This window comes from Amblyomma mixtum, chromosome 1 (genome assembly GCF_055824585.1).
Source record: "Amblyomma mixtum isolate Tamu chromosome 1, ASM5582458v1, whole genome shotgun sequence".
In the NCBI taxonomy this organism is placed as follows: domain Eukaryota; kingdom Metazoa; phylum Arthropoda; class Arachnida; order Ixodida; family Ixodidae; genus Amblyomma; species Amblyomma mixtum.
In genome coordinates, this window is record NC_143012.1 from 307,596,038 (window position 1) to 307,617,012 (window position 20,975).

Below are 20,975 nucleotides of genomic sequence, written 5' to 3' on the forward strand. Positions count from 1 at the left end.
AGATCTTTCGTACCATTCCCTTCCTCGTGCAGAATTTAAAAAAGGGAAACGTAGGCGAGCAGCAACATTGAACACTATGCGCAGACAGAAAAGGCGCATTTGAAACGGAACACAACAAACAGCAGCTTGAACATGTGACGTGCGCTAGCAGCGATATTATTACATAACTTCACTTTTTGTCGAACACTGAATGATAATTAACAATGGCGTTAGCAGGCAAAATCATTAAGAAAATATGTTATCGTGACGAAAGCATATATAAGCCTATCGACAGTTTGCTTGCTGCTAATAAGAGCAAGTGTTTGCTCTCTTTCTAAACATTTAATCTTTATATCATGTAACTTACATATATATGAACACTGCGCTGCATAACACAACGCCGTCTCGGGCCACGTGCCATTCCATGCAAGGCGGATGCCCATGCGCTACCCGCAATCGAAGCCTCCGCTCGCCGCTCGTGCCCTCTCGCGGTGAACCGGGATTCAAGGCGGCTCGTGGCTGAGCGGCTTGGCTGCAGATGGCAGCACCAGACAGTTTGCAGCCAGATAGTACTGCATGTTTTGCACCACCGACCACGTGTTGACCCGAAGATGAACGTACGTTGGTAATCCGTTGTGCAGGGAAGTCTAGCGACGCAGTTCTTGACAGGATTTTCTCCGCCTGATGGTCTCTTAGATGGCAGGCGGCATGGTCATGCTTAAGTCACACGTGCGGCTCGAGTCTTAACATTTGCCAGGTGGCGCGCCGCTACTCCCCTCTTCATCTTAAGACCGCGATAAAACAAGATGCACGACACACGTCTGGTCCAGTCAGAGTCCACGGGTCCACTCAACATTGCACAGACATAGAAGTACAAACCACGTAGAAGACGCTTTTTGCGCTGTGTTCTCGACTATTTGGTGGTCAGGGCACCGCTTCCCTTGCAGCATAACGTACTGTCACCATGTCATTACACAATTGATTTGGTCACCGTTAAATCCATTGTTTTAGGCTAGAGAGTTTTAATACCGCAACATAGCCACAAAAGCATCTGCCCACGGTGGGGACATCGTCGCCTTAGCTTCTTCATCACTATAGCCTGTCGAGTAATTATCGCCTGTACGATTGACACTCGTGTCAGCGTTCTAACGATTGCGAAAAGACCATAGGTACGAAAAAGAAGGAAAAAGTATGAACGTTATACGATCTGATGAGCGGTTGAGCAAAGATCGCCCCCTCCTTGAAGGCTCATTAACACATTTGTTTCGAATGTCACGCCACAGGCAACTCTCCACAATACAGCTTCGGTGAGCGATCAGCGCCGTCTTCGGCCTCCAGGCGGAGGCAGACAGAGCAAACAGCACCGCAAATGTCGCTGGGCTTTTGCGCAAATACAGCAATGCAAATGCGATGCAGCAAAATGCCATCAACGCAAAAGGCATATGCACAATTAAATCATCACAAGTTCTTGCTGCGCAGGCTGCACTGTGTAATGCGTAACGGTGCCAGCAAAAGTAAAGTGAGGGAAGAAAGGAGAAAAGAAGGACACCGTCATTCCGAGCCTCTTGTATGGGCTAGAGCGCATTAGCAAGTCTATATGAACAGACAACCATGCGCACGTTCGTTTCAGCCCACAATCACATGCTTTCGCCCTGAGTATCTGGGAGCACGTCCTTATGTTCCCGATTTGCGTTCACTGCCCGACTTGTGACGACATAACTCTTGACGGGCGTCACAGTTGCCAACAGGACAGAAGGCGCACTGTCCCTTCACGGGCAGGTTACACATATATAGACGGCTGTCAAAGGCGATTTCCCACGAGGCACGTTATCTCCATACAGCTCTGCAGCGGCGAGCATCTGACAACGGATAGCGACAGCAGCGCAAGGGCCACCCACACCGGAGCACCGGCGAAGCTTCGAGGTGTCGGCGGTGGAGCGGCGCCGCTTGTCTGCTGGCGTCCGGACAGTGGACTCTGCGGCCGCGAGTGGGGCACGAAGTGCTCGGGCAGACACCGCGGCAGCGTGTCCAGCGACACCTGTGCGGCGGACGCGTTGAGCAGATGCGCGGGCGCTGAACAGAATCCTCGCCGCCTCAGGGCTTCCGGTGTCCAGTGCAGGCGGCAGTCACAGGGCAGCCAGTTGCCCGCCAGGAGGACATGGCCCACGGAGGCCTGGTCCAGGGAATCCAGGGCGCCCGGCAGCACGCTGCCCAGCCGGTTGGCGTTCAGCCGCAGCTGGCCCACGGCCCGCATGCCGGCAAAGGCGGCTGCGCGCACGGCCTCCACGGTGCAGCCTTCGAGCGTGACGCGGCGCGCGTGGCTGAGCCCAGTGAAGGCGCCCGAGTCGATGAGGCCGATCTCGGCGTCGCGAATCAGGAGCTCGCCGGCGTGCTCGAGGCCCCGGAAGGCGAACTGTGGTAGACGTTCCAGGCGGGGCGCCTCAAGGGACACCAGGCTCACGTTCTTCAGGCCCGCGAACGTGTCCGGCTGCGTCAGAGGGGCGAGGAAGGAGTCACGCTCATTGACCATCATTGCGGCAGCGCTTTGCGGAGTGTACGACTGTTGTGAACTTAGAAAGGGCAAGTGTCGTCCGAGGTCATCTGTACAGATATATTATGACTGACGACCTGAGCGTTCATTTTCGCTGTTTACACCAGCCGCGAGAGCATCCTCCTCCATAAGGAGCCTGCATCAGGACCTAGCGCTCCTTCCTATACCCGGCATCATGATGAACCTCGGTGTATTGTCGGATACGCACTCAGACCAGGCTAGAATTTCTGCGTAATATCAACAGCCACCGACTGCTTAGTTAATTCTACCCGTCTGCAAGGTCCGGGGTCATGCCGGCAATGTCCGTCTTGATCAAGGTGAAAGCAATGTACCATACTTCCTCGGCAGGTGAGCCACTCGCTTCTGGCTGCCATTCAGTTCATTAGCCAAAAGAACCCACAGTACAATGGTCTGTTCTTAGTGATTAAGCCACCCTACAAGGTCTGCAAGCTACACACGCCTTGGATAGTACGAACAAATGATCTGAGAAAATCCGAGTACTTTACTATATCGCTACCACCAAGGGCACGACATTGCCACCGGAGCACTAACGCATCACAGGAAACCACTGCGCGAACGAAGCCGCCCGATTTGGCCAGGGCGATCTCCACGTAACCATCCCTTTCTCAAAGGTTGACGCAGCAAGTCTTCCTATGCTTGCGCGGGAGTTCACACTCACTGTTTCCATGTTTTTGGTAGCCCTATAGGCAGTTCACTCCAATGCTGCAAGTGGCATGACAGCCTGGAAAACCTGCAAGATTTTGGTACATCAGATTGCTGCATTGCGACGCGTGGTAACTGGAAAGTTTCGCAGCTGGTACGGCCAAAGAGCTTTGGTTTGCTCAGGGCGCTCGTACACACTAAACACGAATACACCTACATGGGAGTAAAGACGATGTAAGCTGTCCTCTCGCGCACTCCATTTTGGGGGCAGGGTATGCCGCCCCAAGTTCCGGAGTAGATTTCGATGACTAAACAGTATGCTTACTCTGGGCAACGGAGGCATATTCCCACCGCAAAGCATAATAACTTAATGCAGTTAGCAATGGAAGGAGGCTTCTAAACGTGACACCGGAGGTCTTGAGGTTAGCAGGTACAGGAGGTCGAAACCTCAGTTCGGAACTGCTAGAACTTCGTGTGCTTTGAAGGGGGAATTTGTATCCGTTGCCAACCGCAAGTATACCGTATTTTTAGCCCTGGAAATCGAACTCGGGGCTTGGGCAGCACACCCTGCTCCGTAAAGAGAATACCCTAGAGGACAACTTACTCCCTTTTCACTCCTTTCGTGTTTAGAAGAGCGAACCCTCGGTCCTACAGCCAGAAAAGCCCACGAGCACCACGAACATCTCAAAGCGCCTCGCATGAGTTCAGTACCTCCATGGCGGCGAGGCTCCTGGGAAACCTGAGCGAGCCGACCCGGCTGAGGTTGGCGAAGGCACGCGATCTCAGAAGCTCGAGCGGATTGCCCTCGAGCGAGATGCTGCCCAGGTCGCTGCTGCCGGCGAAGGCGAACGGCTCCACGCGGGCGATGCGGTTGAAGCCCAGCTGCAGCATCCGCACCCGGCTCAGTCCGGACAGCGCCTGCGACCGACGCGAGGACAGTGAAGCCGACGGCGTAAAGCATTACAAGCGTGTCGAAGCACCGTGCCCGGTTCGGAAAAAAAGTTTAGGACTCATAAAATATTGAACGCACCTCTACTACAGACGCTGAACTTTTCTGCCTTCTCTTCACTCCATTCATCCACTTCCCCATATGTAGGGTATCCAGACACACATTATGGCTGGTTAACCTCCTTCCGTTGGCAGTATATAGTCAGGGTGCCTACCTGCTGTGAGAGCACGGTGAGCGGGTTGTTCTGCAGGCTGAGCTCGTCGAGGCCGGCCAGTCCGCGGAAGGTGAACGGCGCCAGCGCCTGGATGCGGTTGTTGTCCAGGATGAGCTTGCGCAGCCGCACCAGACCGCGGAAGGAGTCGGAGGCCAGCCGCTCCAGCTGGTTGCTGGTCAGCAGCAGCGCCACGGCCGCGCGGGGCACCGGAGCCGGCAGCTCGCGGTAGCCGGCCTCCTGGCACAGCACCTGCGCACGCCGCCACTTCCCAGTGAGTCCTAGGTTGCTGCAACCATTCACCTTTTTTTTTCACACGGCCGCTCTGCGCGTGCCCACCTCTACTCCATCCTCCACCACCTCCACTGGTTGAAAACCACCGTGTTGAAAACTAACCGCCAGCTCTTTCTGCGCATGCGCGGTTCATGTTAGTGACGGGCGCATCCGACAGATGGCGACAGCTGTCAAGCATACTGTCGCCACTTCGCAGGCTCTCTTGACACCTCTGAACTGGATCGCGCCTGTTTTCGTCGCTTGTTTTCAACCAGTAGCAGCCGAATTTTCGCCATTCCCCAGAGGGTGGACTCCAGCCCCGGCGACAGCATTTCGAAGTGAGTGCGTGTTAAAGGATACAAGGTGGTCGGAATTAATTTCAAGCCCTCTAATACGGTGTCCTGCATGGTCCCCACCGTGCAGCATGCATGTGTTTTTTTTTTTTCTGGAATGAAATAATAGCGCTGAGAAAAGGCACTCATGGAAAGGCCGAGAAAGACAAGGACACGCGCTAGTCCTTCTCTTTCACGGCCTTTTCGTGTCTTTTTTCAGCGCTATTATTTCATTCCAAAAAAGTTATGCCTCATCTAGCCCATCTACAAGTTTTGCTAAACTACCATACTGTATATACTCATATGGAGAACATAGGGAACACCGAGAAAGGAATATCACTAGTAAAGACGACGCTATCACTTTAGGCACACACGCACCCGATATTTCTTATGTTGAGTACAGAGAACAACTGACGGACTGACTTCGGATGATACAAAAATAAAAATAAAACTAGGCTTAATGAAGGCAAATGAAGGAAAAAATAACAGAAGGAGAGCAGCTGCGGGTGATCAGCAATTGTCTGCTACTGAAGTGCTGCCCTTCTTCAGCGTGGGTCTTGGTTGTTTACCTTCTTCTGCACAAAAGACAGGTTATGAAATAGATTTTGGAGCAGCGTACTTGATTCTAATGAAATCATAAAGTGCGCAGCTGGAATCGCAGAATCGTCATGCACAAATTTAATATTTTAAAACGACTTTGTGCCTGCATGTTCACCGTGTGCGTCCGTAAATGTTTCGTTTTTATAGCCCTCGCTCATCGCAGTTAATAAAGATTACATGATTTGCCGCCAAGTTTGCGACAGGAGAATCCTGTATACTGGCGTGGTTTCCGCTTTTCCTTTTAAGATGCCTCCCGTGTAGCCGCCAATTGAAACAGTGAAGGCAATGCAAACTGCGAAAAGCTTATGTCGCTGTTACGTAAGCTTCTGCCAGAATGCGGAGTGATGATGGCTATTGCTTCGCTAGAAGCAATGCAAGTTCGCTAGAAGCTTTGCCAAAAGTTACAAAGGGTGGAGAAAGAGCCGGGCGCAAGGATTGTTGTCCGGTCAACCAAATATACCTTTCCTCTGTTAGTGCAATGCCAAGAAAAAGGGAGTGAAAGGCAGACAGCTGAACAAGATTACCGTACCAAATATCTTTGAAGGCAATGAGGAAAGTAACTCTGATTGATTGATGAAAGGATTTAAAGCCACGATTTTAACGCATTCAGAGAATAAATAAACAAATATAAAGAGCGCCTAACAACATTACGCGTTAGCAATGCGTTAGCAATGCGTTAGCATTAAAATCCTTCGTGAAATCTTAACCGCTCGTGATACTTACTCTATCTTCACCTACCATTTTCAGGTAGATAGGTGTCTTGAAAACACAGAGCGAACAAACGTTTCGACAAGAGGACTTATCTTCATGTGGGTTCAGACGAGGACCAATCCCCCCCCACCCCCACCGAGGCTTTCCTCTTCCTTGTTTTTGCGACGTTAAACCCCATAAACCAAACCACTAAACCAAATCTTCCTTGTTCACTTTATGTTTTCGTTTTTCTTAGTCATGTTGATTTTCGCTCTGTCATTCTTAGTCATTATCTATGTTGCAAAGTCAATTCTTTAATCTTTTTTTTTTTTTTGGGGGGGGGGTTCTCATCGTGGCAGCCACCTTTCGGCCGCTCCTTCAACTCTCCTAAAAGTGGAGAGGAGGATGCCCCTCTGTCCACTCCACCACCTGCCGGCCGTGGCGGCTTGCTCTTCCGCGTACACAACCTTACATACGCCGACATCGGCGGCTGTTCACAATGAGACTTATAATGCTATCGGCTAAATATATAAATTAACGAACAAACAAATAAATAACCAACTTCGTAGAGGTTCTAATGAGCGACACAATCGAGCTTCAAATGTGCACCTGAAGTTCGAGGCAATGGCATCGCTGGGGACAGGCTTGAGTCGCCCGGAGGTCTGCAGCAAGCAGCAGCAGCGGCAGCAGGAACAGCGGCGGAAGCTGCAACATGGGCATCACCCGATAGCGCCTCAGCATGGCGCCGAAGCAGCCGGGGCGCCCGGGTCCAGTGCTGGACGTAGTTCGATCAAAGCCGATCTGTGGTGAGGTCAAAGACGGCACAACTGCTCTGATTAACCAGGTTTAACGCTTACACTGGATACGTTTGCGCCAAGCCGGGTACAGAGCAAACATTTAACATTAAAAACAAAAAAAATAAATGAGAGAAAAATTAGGTAAGGAGGGGATAACAAAAAGAAGCACGCGTGAAAAAAAAAGCGGTTGGTAACTAACTAGAAAAAAAATTAGAAGAGAAGCCTTGCAAGAAAAGAAATGCGTAAATAGATGTACATTATTTCTTTTTTGGTGTGATGGCCACCATGTTACCTGCGCAGACGAATAATAGGAAGAAGGAAGGCGGAGAGGTTAAATACAAGAATGTTTTGTTGACTTCACCACGCCGATGGTCGACACGAGCTACTTGACGAGTGGCTACTTTGAACCTAGAGTATCGATAAATGGCAGGGTTCATGTCATTCTTTGCACAGCATTAGAAAGTACACACCGCGATGCATCGTTCATGCGAGCTTGTAATCCTTCCAGGCCAGAGATCTCCGCAAGAACAGAAATAAAGAAAGAGTAGCAGTCAACACACGGACACTTGGAACCAACAAAACGGTTGCGGCTTCTTACCAACCAGAGCTGCTCTACACCCCACCGAATGGCCCGAAAGAAAACGGCCCATTTACAAGGACGACGGCGCTCGCATGAATATACCAGGCGTCGACGACGCCTGGGAGGACCTGACGACGCCTGGGGCAGAACGGTCGATGGTCCGAGAGTTTGTTGCGACGCAGCCCCCGGATGAGGCCAATATAGACGACCACGCCGCGTCCAGCCAGGGCCGTCAGAGGGAAAGGGAGCCACATCTTATACACCGGGTGGCTCGCCTCGTACCCTCCGCCTCTGGAACGCGATCGGCATGTGAACTGCCTGCTGGCACCGATGCCGCGACCGGGGCGCCAGGTTTTTAGCTCGCCTCCGTCGCCGTTGTGCCTTCCCTCTCGGAGCAGGCGTCACGTGCGCACAATGCGGCGCACACAGCGACGCGCGCGTTTCCCGTCGGAATGAGCCGACGTGATTCAAGAGCAGCGCTGCTCGCTGCACGTATACGTATATGGCTCGATCGGGAGAAGACGTTGTTCCCTTCGCCGCGGGGCCGACCAACAACAAGGAGGCTTGCGCCGGCTCGTACACGGCAGCAGACCATCGCTGGGCCTGAGGTGGGGCAGCGGTGTGGTGGGTTTCTTTCTGGCAGGCACATCACACTTGTCCGGCAGCCGCAGGTCGAACTTTATCATCTTTCGGGAAGGTGTGCAGGTATATAAGGCCGGCACGGAGTTCCTTGATTCTTTTATAATGCAGGTACTGGACGTAAAGTTAGGAGTTGTGCGAGAGTACAACCTTAGCTGAATACTATGGAGTATTTTTCTCGGTCTTAAACTAAGAGAGAGAGAGAAACTGACGCTTCTGAACAACTAGTGGCGCTTGGTTGCTTCAGCACAGTTTGTAAGAACAAAAAAGTGCCTGAATTCAGCATGCCTGAAGAACACGTCAGCCTCACTTTATTCTTCTTAGGTTTCAACTGCTTCTGGCGTTCCAAGGTCTAATAAGCGTCCTGGATAATTACCCTTAGCAATATCTTCCAAACTTATGGGGCTTCGGAAAGAGAAAACTAAACGGTAAAGAAGCAGCTTCGGCCACGCGTGCGGCGGAGGCTTTATTTAGGACAAATGCAGCGAGATATAGCATCCACGTTGCAAAAATCAGAGGTGCAAGGAGGCGCTGTGCTTGCGTGCGCATCTTCCGCTGCAATACGCGGAGGCTCCCACCGACGCCGCCTCGAGTTTGCCACGTGGCTCGCTTTTGCGTGCGGATTCGCCACCGGCTGAACTTGCAATTAAGGAAATGAGGGCCCCTTGCGTCGCGCTTATTAAACCGTGAGCGCATGCGGTGGCATACCGCATTCTTTACCGCTGCCATCGTCATCGATACGCTGTAATGACCTTTATTTTCGTGAACAGCTGAAACATAATTGCGTTTACCTGCTCACTAAGTACCACGGGAGCCTTTTTTGTTTCTGTTTTTTTTTCACTCACACGATAATTCAGCGGTGTTCAGTATATTTATTCAAAACAAATTACGCTCCGAACTGCACTCTCCTGATTTCCTCCGGTTACTTCTTATTCAGTATAGTGATCTAATTAATTTTGTTTTTAGAAATATTTTATCTCTTGTCCAACTTTTTCTTGCTCGTCTTCCCTGTCTCTTTAAGGAAACGAAACCGAGCTTTCCAGCAAACTTCTTTCATTATCTTGTTCAGCATGCGTTACTTGGGCGTGGTTTCGCTCACAACTTGTGTCCTTCCTTCGAGGCTTCTCTGCTTTTTCGCGTGAAAGTTCTTTCATAGACTCGAGCCTTTTTGTTTACCCTCTTCCTCAAAGTTATCGGTTCGTGATATTGAGTGGCCGGGTGTTCGTTGTAAACGCGAGTGCTTGTTCGTCCGCTGGCATGACCGTCTAACAAGAAGGCTGCAGAGATACATGCAGCCCAAAATAGGAGCAGCTTGGTGAGAACGAGGCTGGTAAGGTAGATTGCTGAGATTGCGAAAATCTGGACAGAAAGTTAGGCCCTATTCTCGCCGACCACCGCTTGCTCCTTAGAAAAACATGGCGTGGTTCTATATATAGTGAGGAGCTCTGGCACCGGGTACTTAAGCGATGTCGACCGCCTGATTTAAAGTGTTATTTTTTTTTATAAGCCAAGCGCAGCAGGGGGCGGTAGAAAGTTAGGTGGGTGGAGGAGATTAAAGAGCAACTGAAGCGGTTTTAGAATTCGATGAGTTTAAAGTGACCGAATGTGCAAAATGTGCAGGTAGAGCCTGTGAATTCGTTTTGCTCTAGCATTTTAAATGGTGGCGTAATCGCCGAATAAAGTTGTCGTCAGCGTTCAGCTTCTCTGAAGTGCACAGCGACGTGCAGAGGCCCCGATAATGACGTCACGTATCACGGCACTACGTTTCCAGCGAAGAAACGGTTATTCCGTGGAAGAAAACCGACGTCATCGAAGGTGAAGCTCACGATGCATTGTTTGGCGCTATCTGGCGACGCACAGCAGCATGCAGGCGTAAGCAGCGGACATTGAAATTGCGGCAACAATGATGTCACTGCCGAGTTTCCTCGCATTCCTCCAACGTAGTGAGGAGAAGCCTAAACAACGTCGAGGTTTTAATCGCCAATTATGTCCCCATTTTAAATGCTAGTGCAAAAATACTTTGCATGCTTTATATGATTAAGATGGTGATGAAAGCCCACCTTATTTTTGATAACTTTTGCTCTTTGTTTGTTAGTGCTAGAAGAAACGCGCACGCACGCACGCACGCACACACACACGCGCACACACGCGCGCGCGCACGCACGCACACACGCAAAACAACACAACTCTAGCGTATAGAAAGAACGTCCTTGCGCAAAGAGGGGCACACACTCAACATATACAGAGCACAGAACGAGCACCGCAATACGTAGGCGCCCGCCATACGTCACTATCACTATGTGGGTATTCCTCCTGACGCAAGAATGTAAGTGACCGAGCAACAGGAACAACTTGGACGCTTTGGAGTAAATAGTGCGGAATACATTCACACGGAAATACATTTAACAAGAACTACGCCTACAGAACACAGTGCGCTGTTTCGTACGCGCTATACTCAGCGCTAAAAACGACTTCTACAGAGCACATACACACTGCTGCGATGATAAAATGACAACACTCACCCAATAGAACGAACCCTCGCACCCTTTCGCCCACTCACTCACTTTCGCATTCATCTGTTCAGTTACAATCATACACTGATTCATCCATTGACTCATCTATGAACTCACTCATACATTACAGTACACACACACGCACTAAGGTCCGCAAATGAAAGGACTATAATGCGTAATAAACTAATCAGCGAGAAACTCCTGCACCTAACGTCCGTCTGGACTGAACCTATAGCTGCACAAACGAATTTAGTCGCTGCCATGTGACTTCCTCCAAATAAATCTCCTTCAATTTCTCCTACTGTATGACTGAACACAAGAACAACTCATTGAGGTCATTAGTCCCACAAGAGATAATAGGAGGGCAGGTACGAGGAGACCTGTGCCTTGACTGAAGAATGCCTCGCCCAGCCGCCTCACTGCAGTTCTATGGCCATGCAGGTCAGCGGGTTAAAAACGGCATAAACCCCGGACTCACAGTGTATTCAGAACAGGGCTGCATGCGAACTTAAAAGGAGAGGCACATAAAAAAGCAGCAAATAGCGCGACAAAAAGCGTAGTTATATAATGCGCACAAGCGCCCTAGCAACGGAGGTATGCAAAGCTGACTGACCACCGCTGACGCTGCGGCCTTCATTTGTTTTTCTTTTCTTGTGCACATATCTATAGATTGTGCTGCTTTACTTTCTTGCGTAGCCAACGTTTCTTTTCCTTTCGTTGTGCGCATGCGCGCCCTAGCGCATGGGTCGCTTCACATTCCTGCGCCTCGGGGAGCACGGCGGGGCCTGCTTCCTGTCAGCGGCTCGTTATTTGGCCAGCGTATCTGCATGGGACGACAGACCACGCGGAGGCAGCTCTGTCAGGCGGGGAACGAATAACGCGGGCAGCGCGAACACGCACTGCCAATATTAAAGGAGGGTTAACCAGTCAATCTCGAAGTATATATGCTGCTACTGCCTTTATACGTGCCGTAGTACGCACCATGGCAGCGTGTGCGCAGTAGTACACGGGCAGGGAAGTTCCTTCTTTTAATAAAGAGCCCTACCTTGTTTCTCTCTTATTTACTCACTGGGCCCGTGTTTCTTATTTACATGGATATGGACGGGATATTGGCGGCGGTCTACTCATGATCCCGTGGAAGTGGGAAGTAATCAAAGGACAAAGCGAGAAAGAAAGAGGTGGAAAAGAAGGAAGAGAAAAAAAGGTGAGACGGAATGGAAAAGAAAAAAACGAAGAAAAAGAACAAGAGAAACCAAGTAAATAGAAAGGACGAGAGAAGAAAGGCAGAAAACAGAAAGAAAGAAGGAAAGAAAGAAGTAGAGAAGGAAAGAAAGAGGGAGAGAAAGAAAGAAGGAAGGAAGGAAGCAAAGAAAGAAAGAAAGAGAGAAGGAAAGAAAGAAAGAAGGAAAGAGAGAGAGAGAGAGAAAGAAAGAAGGAAGGAAAGAGAAAGAAAGATAGAAAGAAACAAAGCAAGAGAGAAAGAAAGAAATGAAGAAAGAAAGAAAGAAAAAAAGAAAGAAGAAAAAAAAAATAAATAAAGAAATAAATAAATAAAGAAAGAAAGAAACAAAGAAAGAAAGAAAGAAAGAAAGAAAGAAAGAAAACAACAGTGTTCAATCAGTCGACTTCGCTTCAAAGAGGCGTCTTAGGACAGGCGCTGTGTATCAGTGAGCATTGCTTCATGAGCGGTGAAGTGTTTGTGTTAAGTCTTCATTAATGCATCTGGCATGCGGTTAAAGCTGGACATTAGAGAAGCGCCACAACGTTGTTGATCTATACTTACTGAGTCGAAACAAAATACAGTTGAGACACAAGCTGCAGTTTTTGTCATTAACCAGCAGCAATGAGGAAATGACATTTCAACACGCTTATTATCATGTGAATGGTGAATTTTTTTTTTGGTGAATGGTTAATTCAGAGCAGTTAAGCAAAGACAGCTAAGAAAACTAAACGCACAGTTAGGTGAGGAGAGAGCAAATGAGTTTCAAGATATTTTTCACTGTTCGCGACGAAGAGCCAGCCTCGTGGTAAGCGGGTGTCTGGAAGCTGAATCTGTCTTACATACTGTAGCCGTATTGCTGGCGTCCCTTCGTAATTGCTTTTACTACCTCAGGGTATCTGCAGAGTGCGGACACACGTCTCGCCTGGTGTCGCTTCGCCAGCCTATTAGCAACTATTGCGCAATCCGTCTGATACACATTGTCTAAAGGCATCGAGTATGGAAATTAATTTGTTCGCAGCGCCGCTCGAAATGAAGAAGAAAGAGAGAAAAAAAAAATCCCGACCTTCCGGTACGCTCCCCCCCCCCCCCTCTTTCTTTTTGCTCTTCCTTAATGTAGCCCTCTGCAGTGCTTATTATCGATAACTACTCGTTGTGCTGAGAACCCCTGGCATTTAAAAGTGTAAAAAGTGCAACAACAAATCATAGAATAAAAATGAGGTGTGCGCGCCTTCGTAAAACACCGATAACACGCTATCCCATTATAACCGCTTTGCCCTAATCTCTGAGGGCAGATTCGTCACATAATGTAAGGGTTTCCTTGGAAATGTTTCATACTTTCTTCAGCTATCGGTACGATCTTAAATATACCCTTTTCGTTATGAGAAGTACTGGGACTATTGACTCAAGTTGTAGCTAGTAGAATGCCTTTCACTGTTTTATGCATTCTTTCCTCAACTTCTTCTCTTTCTAATATATCGCTGCCGCCTTTCACCATCCCGACAGCGGCAGCGAGACTCGTTCCTGAATGCAGCTTTGCCACGTACATATATTCTTAGCAGAAAAGCACTCTTTACAGGCACGAGTAAACTTCAGGTGGCATGACCAGTATGAAAAGCGAAGGCCTAGCTAGCTCTACGCGCTGAGGATGATGAACGAGAAATAGCTCTCGCGAGAAGATGTTTATGAATAAATTTTTCTCTTCTTTACGTAGCACAACTGTTCGCTCTACCGTGTGCAAGCCCCTCGTCCATTCTTTAATTTCCTCTGGCGCACGCTTGGCACTCAATAAAGCGGAACTTCCAACGCGGCTGCCAAGAACAACGCCCGGGCGGGCGATCAGTCATCAACACCACTGCAGAGAAAAAAAAACTAAAAGAAGTGAAAGATCGCGCCCATGTCTAAAGAATGCCTAAGCGTATGCCGTGTCTGCGCTCTGGTATTATCCATATGCGCCCGTTTTGCGCTAATAGCGTCAACAAAATCCAGCGTGAAAACTCGGTTTAAGAGATGTACCGTGGAACGAAAAAATGTTGAGCGAGAGTGGCGCCGACATTCCTCGTTATGCCATCGCCCGTATGAATCTCAATTCGTCTTGAGGAATGCCATTTTCTGCTCTTTGACATCCGTGCCATAATACTGGCATTTTGGGAATATTTTCAAGGAGCATGTTGTAATTGATAGTAAAACTTGCGAGATCCGTGCGCCAACTCAAAAGTTCTCGTAGTTTATTAATAGAGCCATGAGGTGACTGCAGTTCTTCGTAATAGTGCACTGGCTAAGGTTCAGCGCCTAAAAATAAAGGTGAAAAAAAAAAGAAAATGTGGAAACGAGCAGTTCAAGTAAATTGTTGCAGAGTGGAAACAAATTCATTATAGCCAGGCACTGGCATGGTCAGTTGCGTTGCACAAATCATATGGCACGCGCGTACTGCCGTAGAAAATTAGATCTTTCGCAAGGGGGCTCGTGAAGAAGTTTGGCGACAGCCTGCGCTTTGTACCGATGGTGCAACACGTCCTAAACTCTGTGGCAGGTGGTAACAGTGTCACCTGTCCATTACGAAACTCGCGCACGAACTCTCAAACCAGCTCCATCGTCTGCGACTTAATTCTTTCCAGAGAGTTTAGCGACAGGTTTCCTACGTAAAAAAACTGCACTGGGCCACGAATGAAGAGGCAAGCCTATCGATTTCTTCTGCCACCGTGCTCTCTCCCGCTTGCAGTAGGCCCAGCCAGTTCGTGCAGCCGTTCGGCTCGCAATAAGTCGACACCCCCAAGCAGAAAACCCGAGAAGAGTGATCAGTCACCGGCAGCAGCCAAGTAGTTCTTTCTGTGCGGATAAAATGGAGAGGGTGAAGGGTACCACCGGCTCGTGGGTGGAGGGAGAGGGCCCTCGAAATTTTTCTCGCACTTGTTAAGAAGAAAAAAAGAGCGCGAACAAATAAAGGAGGCGCACGGCGAAGTCCTCAGCCGTACCACTTTGCCCCGCGCACGTACCCTTCCGGCCCCGAAATAAGTAAAGCATGCATCCGTCCACGACGCATCCATTGTGAAGCTGGTCCACAAAGGCAGCAGGAGTTCTGGCGCCACAATGCGCGCGCCCAGCAAAATTAAGGGAGGCGTTGGGTGCCGGAGCCCCAGCGGCTTCCCTCTTATGCCCTTCACCATTTCTTTCCCGTTGGGGAAGAAATGGGGAAGGGTATGAGGAAGAAAGGTGGAGGGCGCAGGTCTTTCTTTTTTCCTGTTCCCGGTTTCGTTTTCTACCAACGTTCAGGTGGTTGCGCGGCCTATAAGGCAGGAGTGAGGGAGGGAGAAGAAGGATGCGAGAGACAGAAAGAGAGAGAGAGAGGAGGAAAGAAAGAAAGACGACCACGCGGCGTGGAGCAGGGTGGGGGTAAGAAAGAAGGGGGGCGCACCAGCTGTGGCCAACCCCGCCAAGTGCCTATGGAAATGTGCGCACGCTGTTCGCTTCTCACCGTGCTGTATTCTTTATAGTGGCGGTGCCGCCGCAGAAGCACAGCCAGCAAGCCAAGGGCGCCCGCGTGCGCCGTTTCGTCCTTCGGGCCTTATTCTTTGCCTCACGGCCGCGGTAGGAAAGGGAGCTGTTAATTCGGGGCCCGTTTTACACGCACAGGCCGACGGCCGGCAGACCGGAGCCGAGCACATTCATCGCTACTCCTGCCCTAGTGAGGAAACTCGTGGCGAGCAAGCCGTTCTGTATCCTAACCATCTCAATCTTCTTTTTTTCTTATTCCTAACTAGTCGACACTTGTTTTTTTGTTTTTAGTCACTTGGGTTTTGAGACGCGGGAACAGAACAGCGAGTCAAGGAAGTCTTTCCTTGTGATGTTGCCCGAAGAGTGCTTTATCTTGGCTCAAAGCGTTTTCTTCTGCTCTTCATTAAAACTGAAAACTTGCTTCAGATGGAGCGTCCGAAGAAGTGGCTCTCCAAAAATAAAAATAAAACAAACAAGTAGGAGAGAGGCGAAATTATAGAGGTCCGTGTGCTGTGCGACGTCAGTGCACGTTAAAGAACCCAGGTGGTCGAAATTTCCGGAGCCCTTCACTACGGCGTCCCTCATAGCCTGAGTTGCTTTGGGACGTTAAACCCGAATAAATAAAACCTCAATGTCCTTTTCGAGAGTCTGTTGAAGAATGTCCCAAAAACACGGCATCACGGCAAGACACAAATCAGTGATCAATGGTCTCTCTCAGATGACACAGGCGGCAGTCCACTCACTATGGCACAAACGTCCCCTTAGCACGAGGCAACGTTGTGACAGGTAAGGTCGACTTGTGAAGTTAAAAAAAAAAGTATTTGCGCCACGCATAGCCGCCATATTCATGGAAGTCTCTGTTCAGAGAGCAGTGTGCTTTGATGCGGGGGGTATATGTTGCGAAAGATCGACCTCCTCTCTGACTGCCTTTACCCGATGCATGTGTGTGTCTCCCGAAAGTTTGATGTGCGGGAAAAGTTTTAGCAGGATGCTGGTGTCACTATGCACAACGGGTTCGCGGGTTGTGGCCTGATTAAGTAAGGCTAGAAGCCTGTCAGTGTTATTGTACTTCCATGCAATAAAGAAGAAAAAAAAGTTACATGATGCATTAGATTAGTGTTGCGTTTTTGAAAATATAAGTCAGCAGTTCGAATCACTTTCATAGGAGAGAACTTTTTCTTGTGCTTTTCTTTTCAAAAGCCACGAATTATAACAGAAAACATTAAACACGTGCCCTGAGGATGTATTTACCTTTTAGGTTGCGTTAAGAGATGCTTTGGAGCCAGAATCGTCGTTTAAACGCCACTCTTGAAATCAGTTTTTTCTTCTTTTTTTTTTTTACCAACAATTACTAGCACGCAAATTGTTAATCATTTTCTCTAGGCGCGTTTTACATTTTAGTTTTCATTCTGAAACACGCTTCTGCCGAGATTATGCAACGTGATCACACTTACCCTTAGCGAAAAAGTGGGTGTGCTTAAAATGCATTTCAAACATATTGTATTAATTTCATATTTATTTCGCATCTTTTTGTCCCTATGCTTAAACTGCAATACGAATGCTTTCTGAGTATACTACGAATAATATTTTAAACGTTCTTTAAAATACGTGAAAAGTACATTTTTGCCTGCTTAGAATATTTATAGTGCATTAAAGATATACTAAAAATATACATTAAATACATTAGATTACATTAGAAATACACTAAAATATACATTTAATACATTAAAAATATATTTACTTCGGCTTAAAAAAGGTCCAGTGGTTTGCTTCCCAGAATGAGACGGGTTAATGCTTCCACTGCAGAACAAATCGCACAAGCGCAGTTATCACCAATCCCGATGTACATCAGATTATAAGGTCACGTGACAGAATGGGAACGGCAAAGATACCTACACGGCAAATCATGGCGGAAGTGCCGCAGCATACAACATCAACACACGTTATATGCAGAGGACATTACAACTTGGACCACTGTGGGGAGCCTTGGGGACATGGACGACCGCCTTCAGCAGGCCGCTTCCATAGTCGATGCGTATGCTATTGACTGTGGGCTCCAATGTGCTCCAGCGAAATCAGAGCTTCTGCATGTCAGAGCAAACCCAAAGGATAGGACAGCAATTCACATCTCTCTGTCAGGAGGTCTTATTAGAGAGGTGGAGGAGCTCCGTATTCTGGGCCTTTTCATTCACCACAGACTCAGACCGGACTCCGCTATTGTGAAACTCAAGAGAGTAGGCGAACAGGTAGGGCGCATGATCCTCCGCGTTTCCAACAAGGGGGCGGTCTGCAGGTCAGGGACGCGCTTCGGCTCGTCTGTCTCTTCATGACTAGCCGGATCCTCTACGCCGTGCCATATCTCCGCACTACTAAGCAATACGAGGCGCGAATAGACGCCGTCGTCCGCAAGGCAACTAAGCGAGCCCTGGATCTCCTGGTGGCTACCTCTAATGCCAAACTCAAGGCATTGAGGGTGTTAAACTCCTACCAGGAGCTGCGGGAGGCCCACCTCGTGAACCAATACACGCGGCTCATGCAGACGGCCCCTGGGCGCCGCCTGCTAAACCGCTTACACATCCAACACGACTGCACTCCAGAGGAGGCGAAGCGTATCCCAGTACTGTGGCACCATATGCTCTGGGTCTCCCCGCTCCCCCGTAACATGGACACCGACATGCACGAAAACAGACGACAAGCGCGGGCTCGGGCTCTTGAGAGACAACACGGCTCCCGACCCGGTGTATATTATGTAGACGTAGCAGGGCCATCGCCCACGGGATTTTATACGGCCGCTGTCGTTCACCAGGAAATGCACGTTGATGGACTCTCCTTTCGAGCCCCGAATTCAACGCGAGCCGAGGAAGTAGCGATAGCACTTGCTGCCGGCCACGACAATTCGAGAATCATCATCACGGACTCCCGAGAAGCATGTGATCATTACTTGGCAGGGGAGATCTCCCCCTTAGCTGCTTGCATTCTATGACGGACTGCCACTGATCCAACACAGAAAAGAATCATTTGGGCTCCTGGCCACCAGGGCTTACGAGGTAATGAGGCCGCTGACGCGGCTGCCCGAGCGCTTATTCACCGGGCTCCTCATCCCAGCTCTTCTGGATCGGAGACTAACCAGCCGCTGCTGCGATTCAGGGAAAAATTAACGCATTATAGCGACAACCACCGCCTTTTCCCGGCCCCTGCAAAGGGGCTGAGTAAGACGGAGGAACGAACTTTAAGGCGCCTGCAGACAGGTACTCTACTCTGTCCTGCAATCATAAAACATTACGATCCTAACACGGATGGGCGATGCCCGCACTGTGGGGAGACCTGTGATATCTTCCACATGGTTAAATTGAATTCAGCGCAAAAATACAGACAAGGGACAAAGAGAGACACACTGAGACGTTCACGAGCGCTAACTACCAACTGTTTATTCATGCTGAAGTACAAGGGATATATAGGAAGGGAATGAAGAGCATGCGCGTAGCGAGGTACAGATAATGCACATCCGTCAAGCAAACGAGTTAATCAAAAATCGTTTTTTGATTAACTCGTTTGCTTGACGGATGTGCATTATCTGTACCTCGCTACGCGCATGCTCTTCATTCCCTTCCTATATATCCCTTGTACTTCAGCATGAATAAACAGTTGGTAGTTAGCGCTCGTGAACGTCTCAGTGTGTCTCTCTTTGTCCCTTGTCTGTATTTTTGCGCTGAATTCAATTTAACATGCTTCACCAACTAGCCCGGCAGCTTGCTCTCCTGTTCCACATGGTGTGGGCATGTACTCAAAATCCCCATCTCCCCCCTTCCCCTACTCCTTCCAGAGAGGCATGGGAGACTGCCCTCCTCAACTGCTCCTCGCTTGAGTCCCAAAGGGCTCTGGTGAAACGGGCGAGAGACGGGGCCTCGTCATGCATGCGGTGTCCCGGACTAGGGACGCCGACCATGTGGCGGAGCCACTCTATGGCTCCAAATCTCTATTTTATCAATTAAAAGTATTCACCATCACCACCATACAACAAATGCTCCGAGAAGCTCCATACTTAGCTTGCCTTATATATACCCACCGAGAGCGACGCACTATTTTGCCCGGTGAGGCGTTTTTTGCGCAAAGACTGTGGGCCCAAAAATTATCCGAGAAGTGCCCTACTGGTCGCGTTCGAATCGGGAGGCAATCTAGAACAGAATTGCTAGTCGAAACTTGCGTCAGAAATAGGTCAGGAGTCGAACTGTCAACCAACAGATACACAGGCGTCTAAGGGAGCCGGTCGGCCTTGCCGGTCGTGGTCCTTTTCGCTGGCATATTCGGACCCGGAAATACCCAAGGCGCGTTTGCCAGTATCATGCTATCACATTCTCCGCACGTAGTGTAAATAAGTGATGATTACCTACCTGCTACCATAAACCATAAACGAAGTTACCATAAACGAAAGGACTTCATAACAGAAAAGGCTTGAGCAGGTTGGTAATTCACTGCAACACAGTAATCATAGCGCGGGAACAACGCAGGCGTTCTCGTCCCGTCTCGTCTTTGTCCTGCGTTGTTCCCGCGCTATGATTACTGGGTTGCAACTAAAGCACGACAGGAAAGGGAGAATTTTCACTGTTACCTGAAACGTCATTTCGAGCTCTAGATTGTTCCACGGTAGCTTGAAGTGTAATGCAAATATGTTTACGCGGACTGCCCATTTGTTCGAATCGAAGTATACGTGGACGGATTAATTGCGTATTTACGAAAGTACGCTTTAAAAACATTGCCAGTACCAAAATGCGATTTCTCTAAACTCGATTTCGAGCATTAGGTTGTTCAAAGGCAGCTCGAATGTGTGCTGCAAATATGCTAAGACGGACTGCCAATTTTCTAGAATTTAAGTATTCTTTGGACGAATTAATTGCGTATTTACGGAAGCACACTTCAAATACGTTGACAACACGCAAATAAACTCGATTTCGAGCACTCGACTGTTCAACGGCAGCTAGAAGTGTGCTGCAAGTACGTTTAAAAGGACTGCCAGTTTGTTAGAATTGAAGTATACTTCGGATGAATTAATTTCATATTAACTAAAGTACACTTTTAATACATTGACAAGATGCTAAAACGGCATACACATACGTTTACAAGGACTGCCCGTTTTTTAGAATTGAAGTATACTTTGGATGAATTAATTTCATATTTCCGAAAATGCACTTTTAATACACTGAAAAGATGCTAAAACTGCATACATATTTTTTCACGTATTTGAAAAGTTCTCGAAGTATGCTTTAAGTGAGGTATTTTTGGCATATTTTAAGAATATAGTTCGAATACGAAGCATGAAATTTCAGGAACGTATTTCCTACATATTTTTAGTGCATTCATGAATACAAAATATGTTTAAAATACAATTTAAATAGCCCACCGTATATTCCAAACGTATTAGTTTTTGCTAAGGGTATCATTATCATCATCATCATCATCCTGACTACGCCCACTGCAGGGCAAAGG

The 20,975-nt window shown here is 48.6% G+C and overlaps 1 protein-coding gene across 2 annotated transcripts in view; it reads right to left on the reverse strand.

Moving 5' to 3' along the window:
• Nucleotides 1-224: 224 nt before the first annotated feature.
• The window catches only part of LOC149372345 (uncharacterized), a 55,861-nt gene continuing 35,110 nt past the window's right edge, over nucleotides 225-20,975 (reverse strand). The window contains exons 1-5 of one of the 2 annotated variants that reach the window (XM_089586111.1): nucleotides 7,644-7,983; nucleotides 6,858-7,049; nucleotides 4,357-4,605; nucleotides 3,905-4,111; nucleotides 225-2,467 (exon numbers count right to left, since the gene is read on the reverse strand). In XM_089586111.1, the coding sequence (XP_089442237.1) occupies nucleotides 1,781-2,467; nucleotides 3,905-4,111; nucleotides 4,357-4,605; nucleotides 6,858-6,989 (1,275 nt within the window). In that variant the 5' untranslated portion in view covers nucleotides 6,990-7,049; nucleotides 7,644-7,983 and the 3' untranslated portion in view covers nucleotides 225-1,780. Of the gene's footprint in view, nucleotides 2,468-3,904; nucleotides 4,112-4,356; nucleotides 4,606-6,857; nucleotides 7,050-7,643; nucleotides 7,984-20,975 lie in introns of those variants that run through there. The other variant, XM_089586120.1, reaches the window with a different exon arrangement.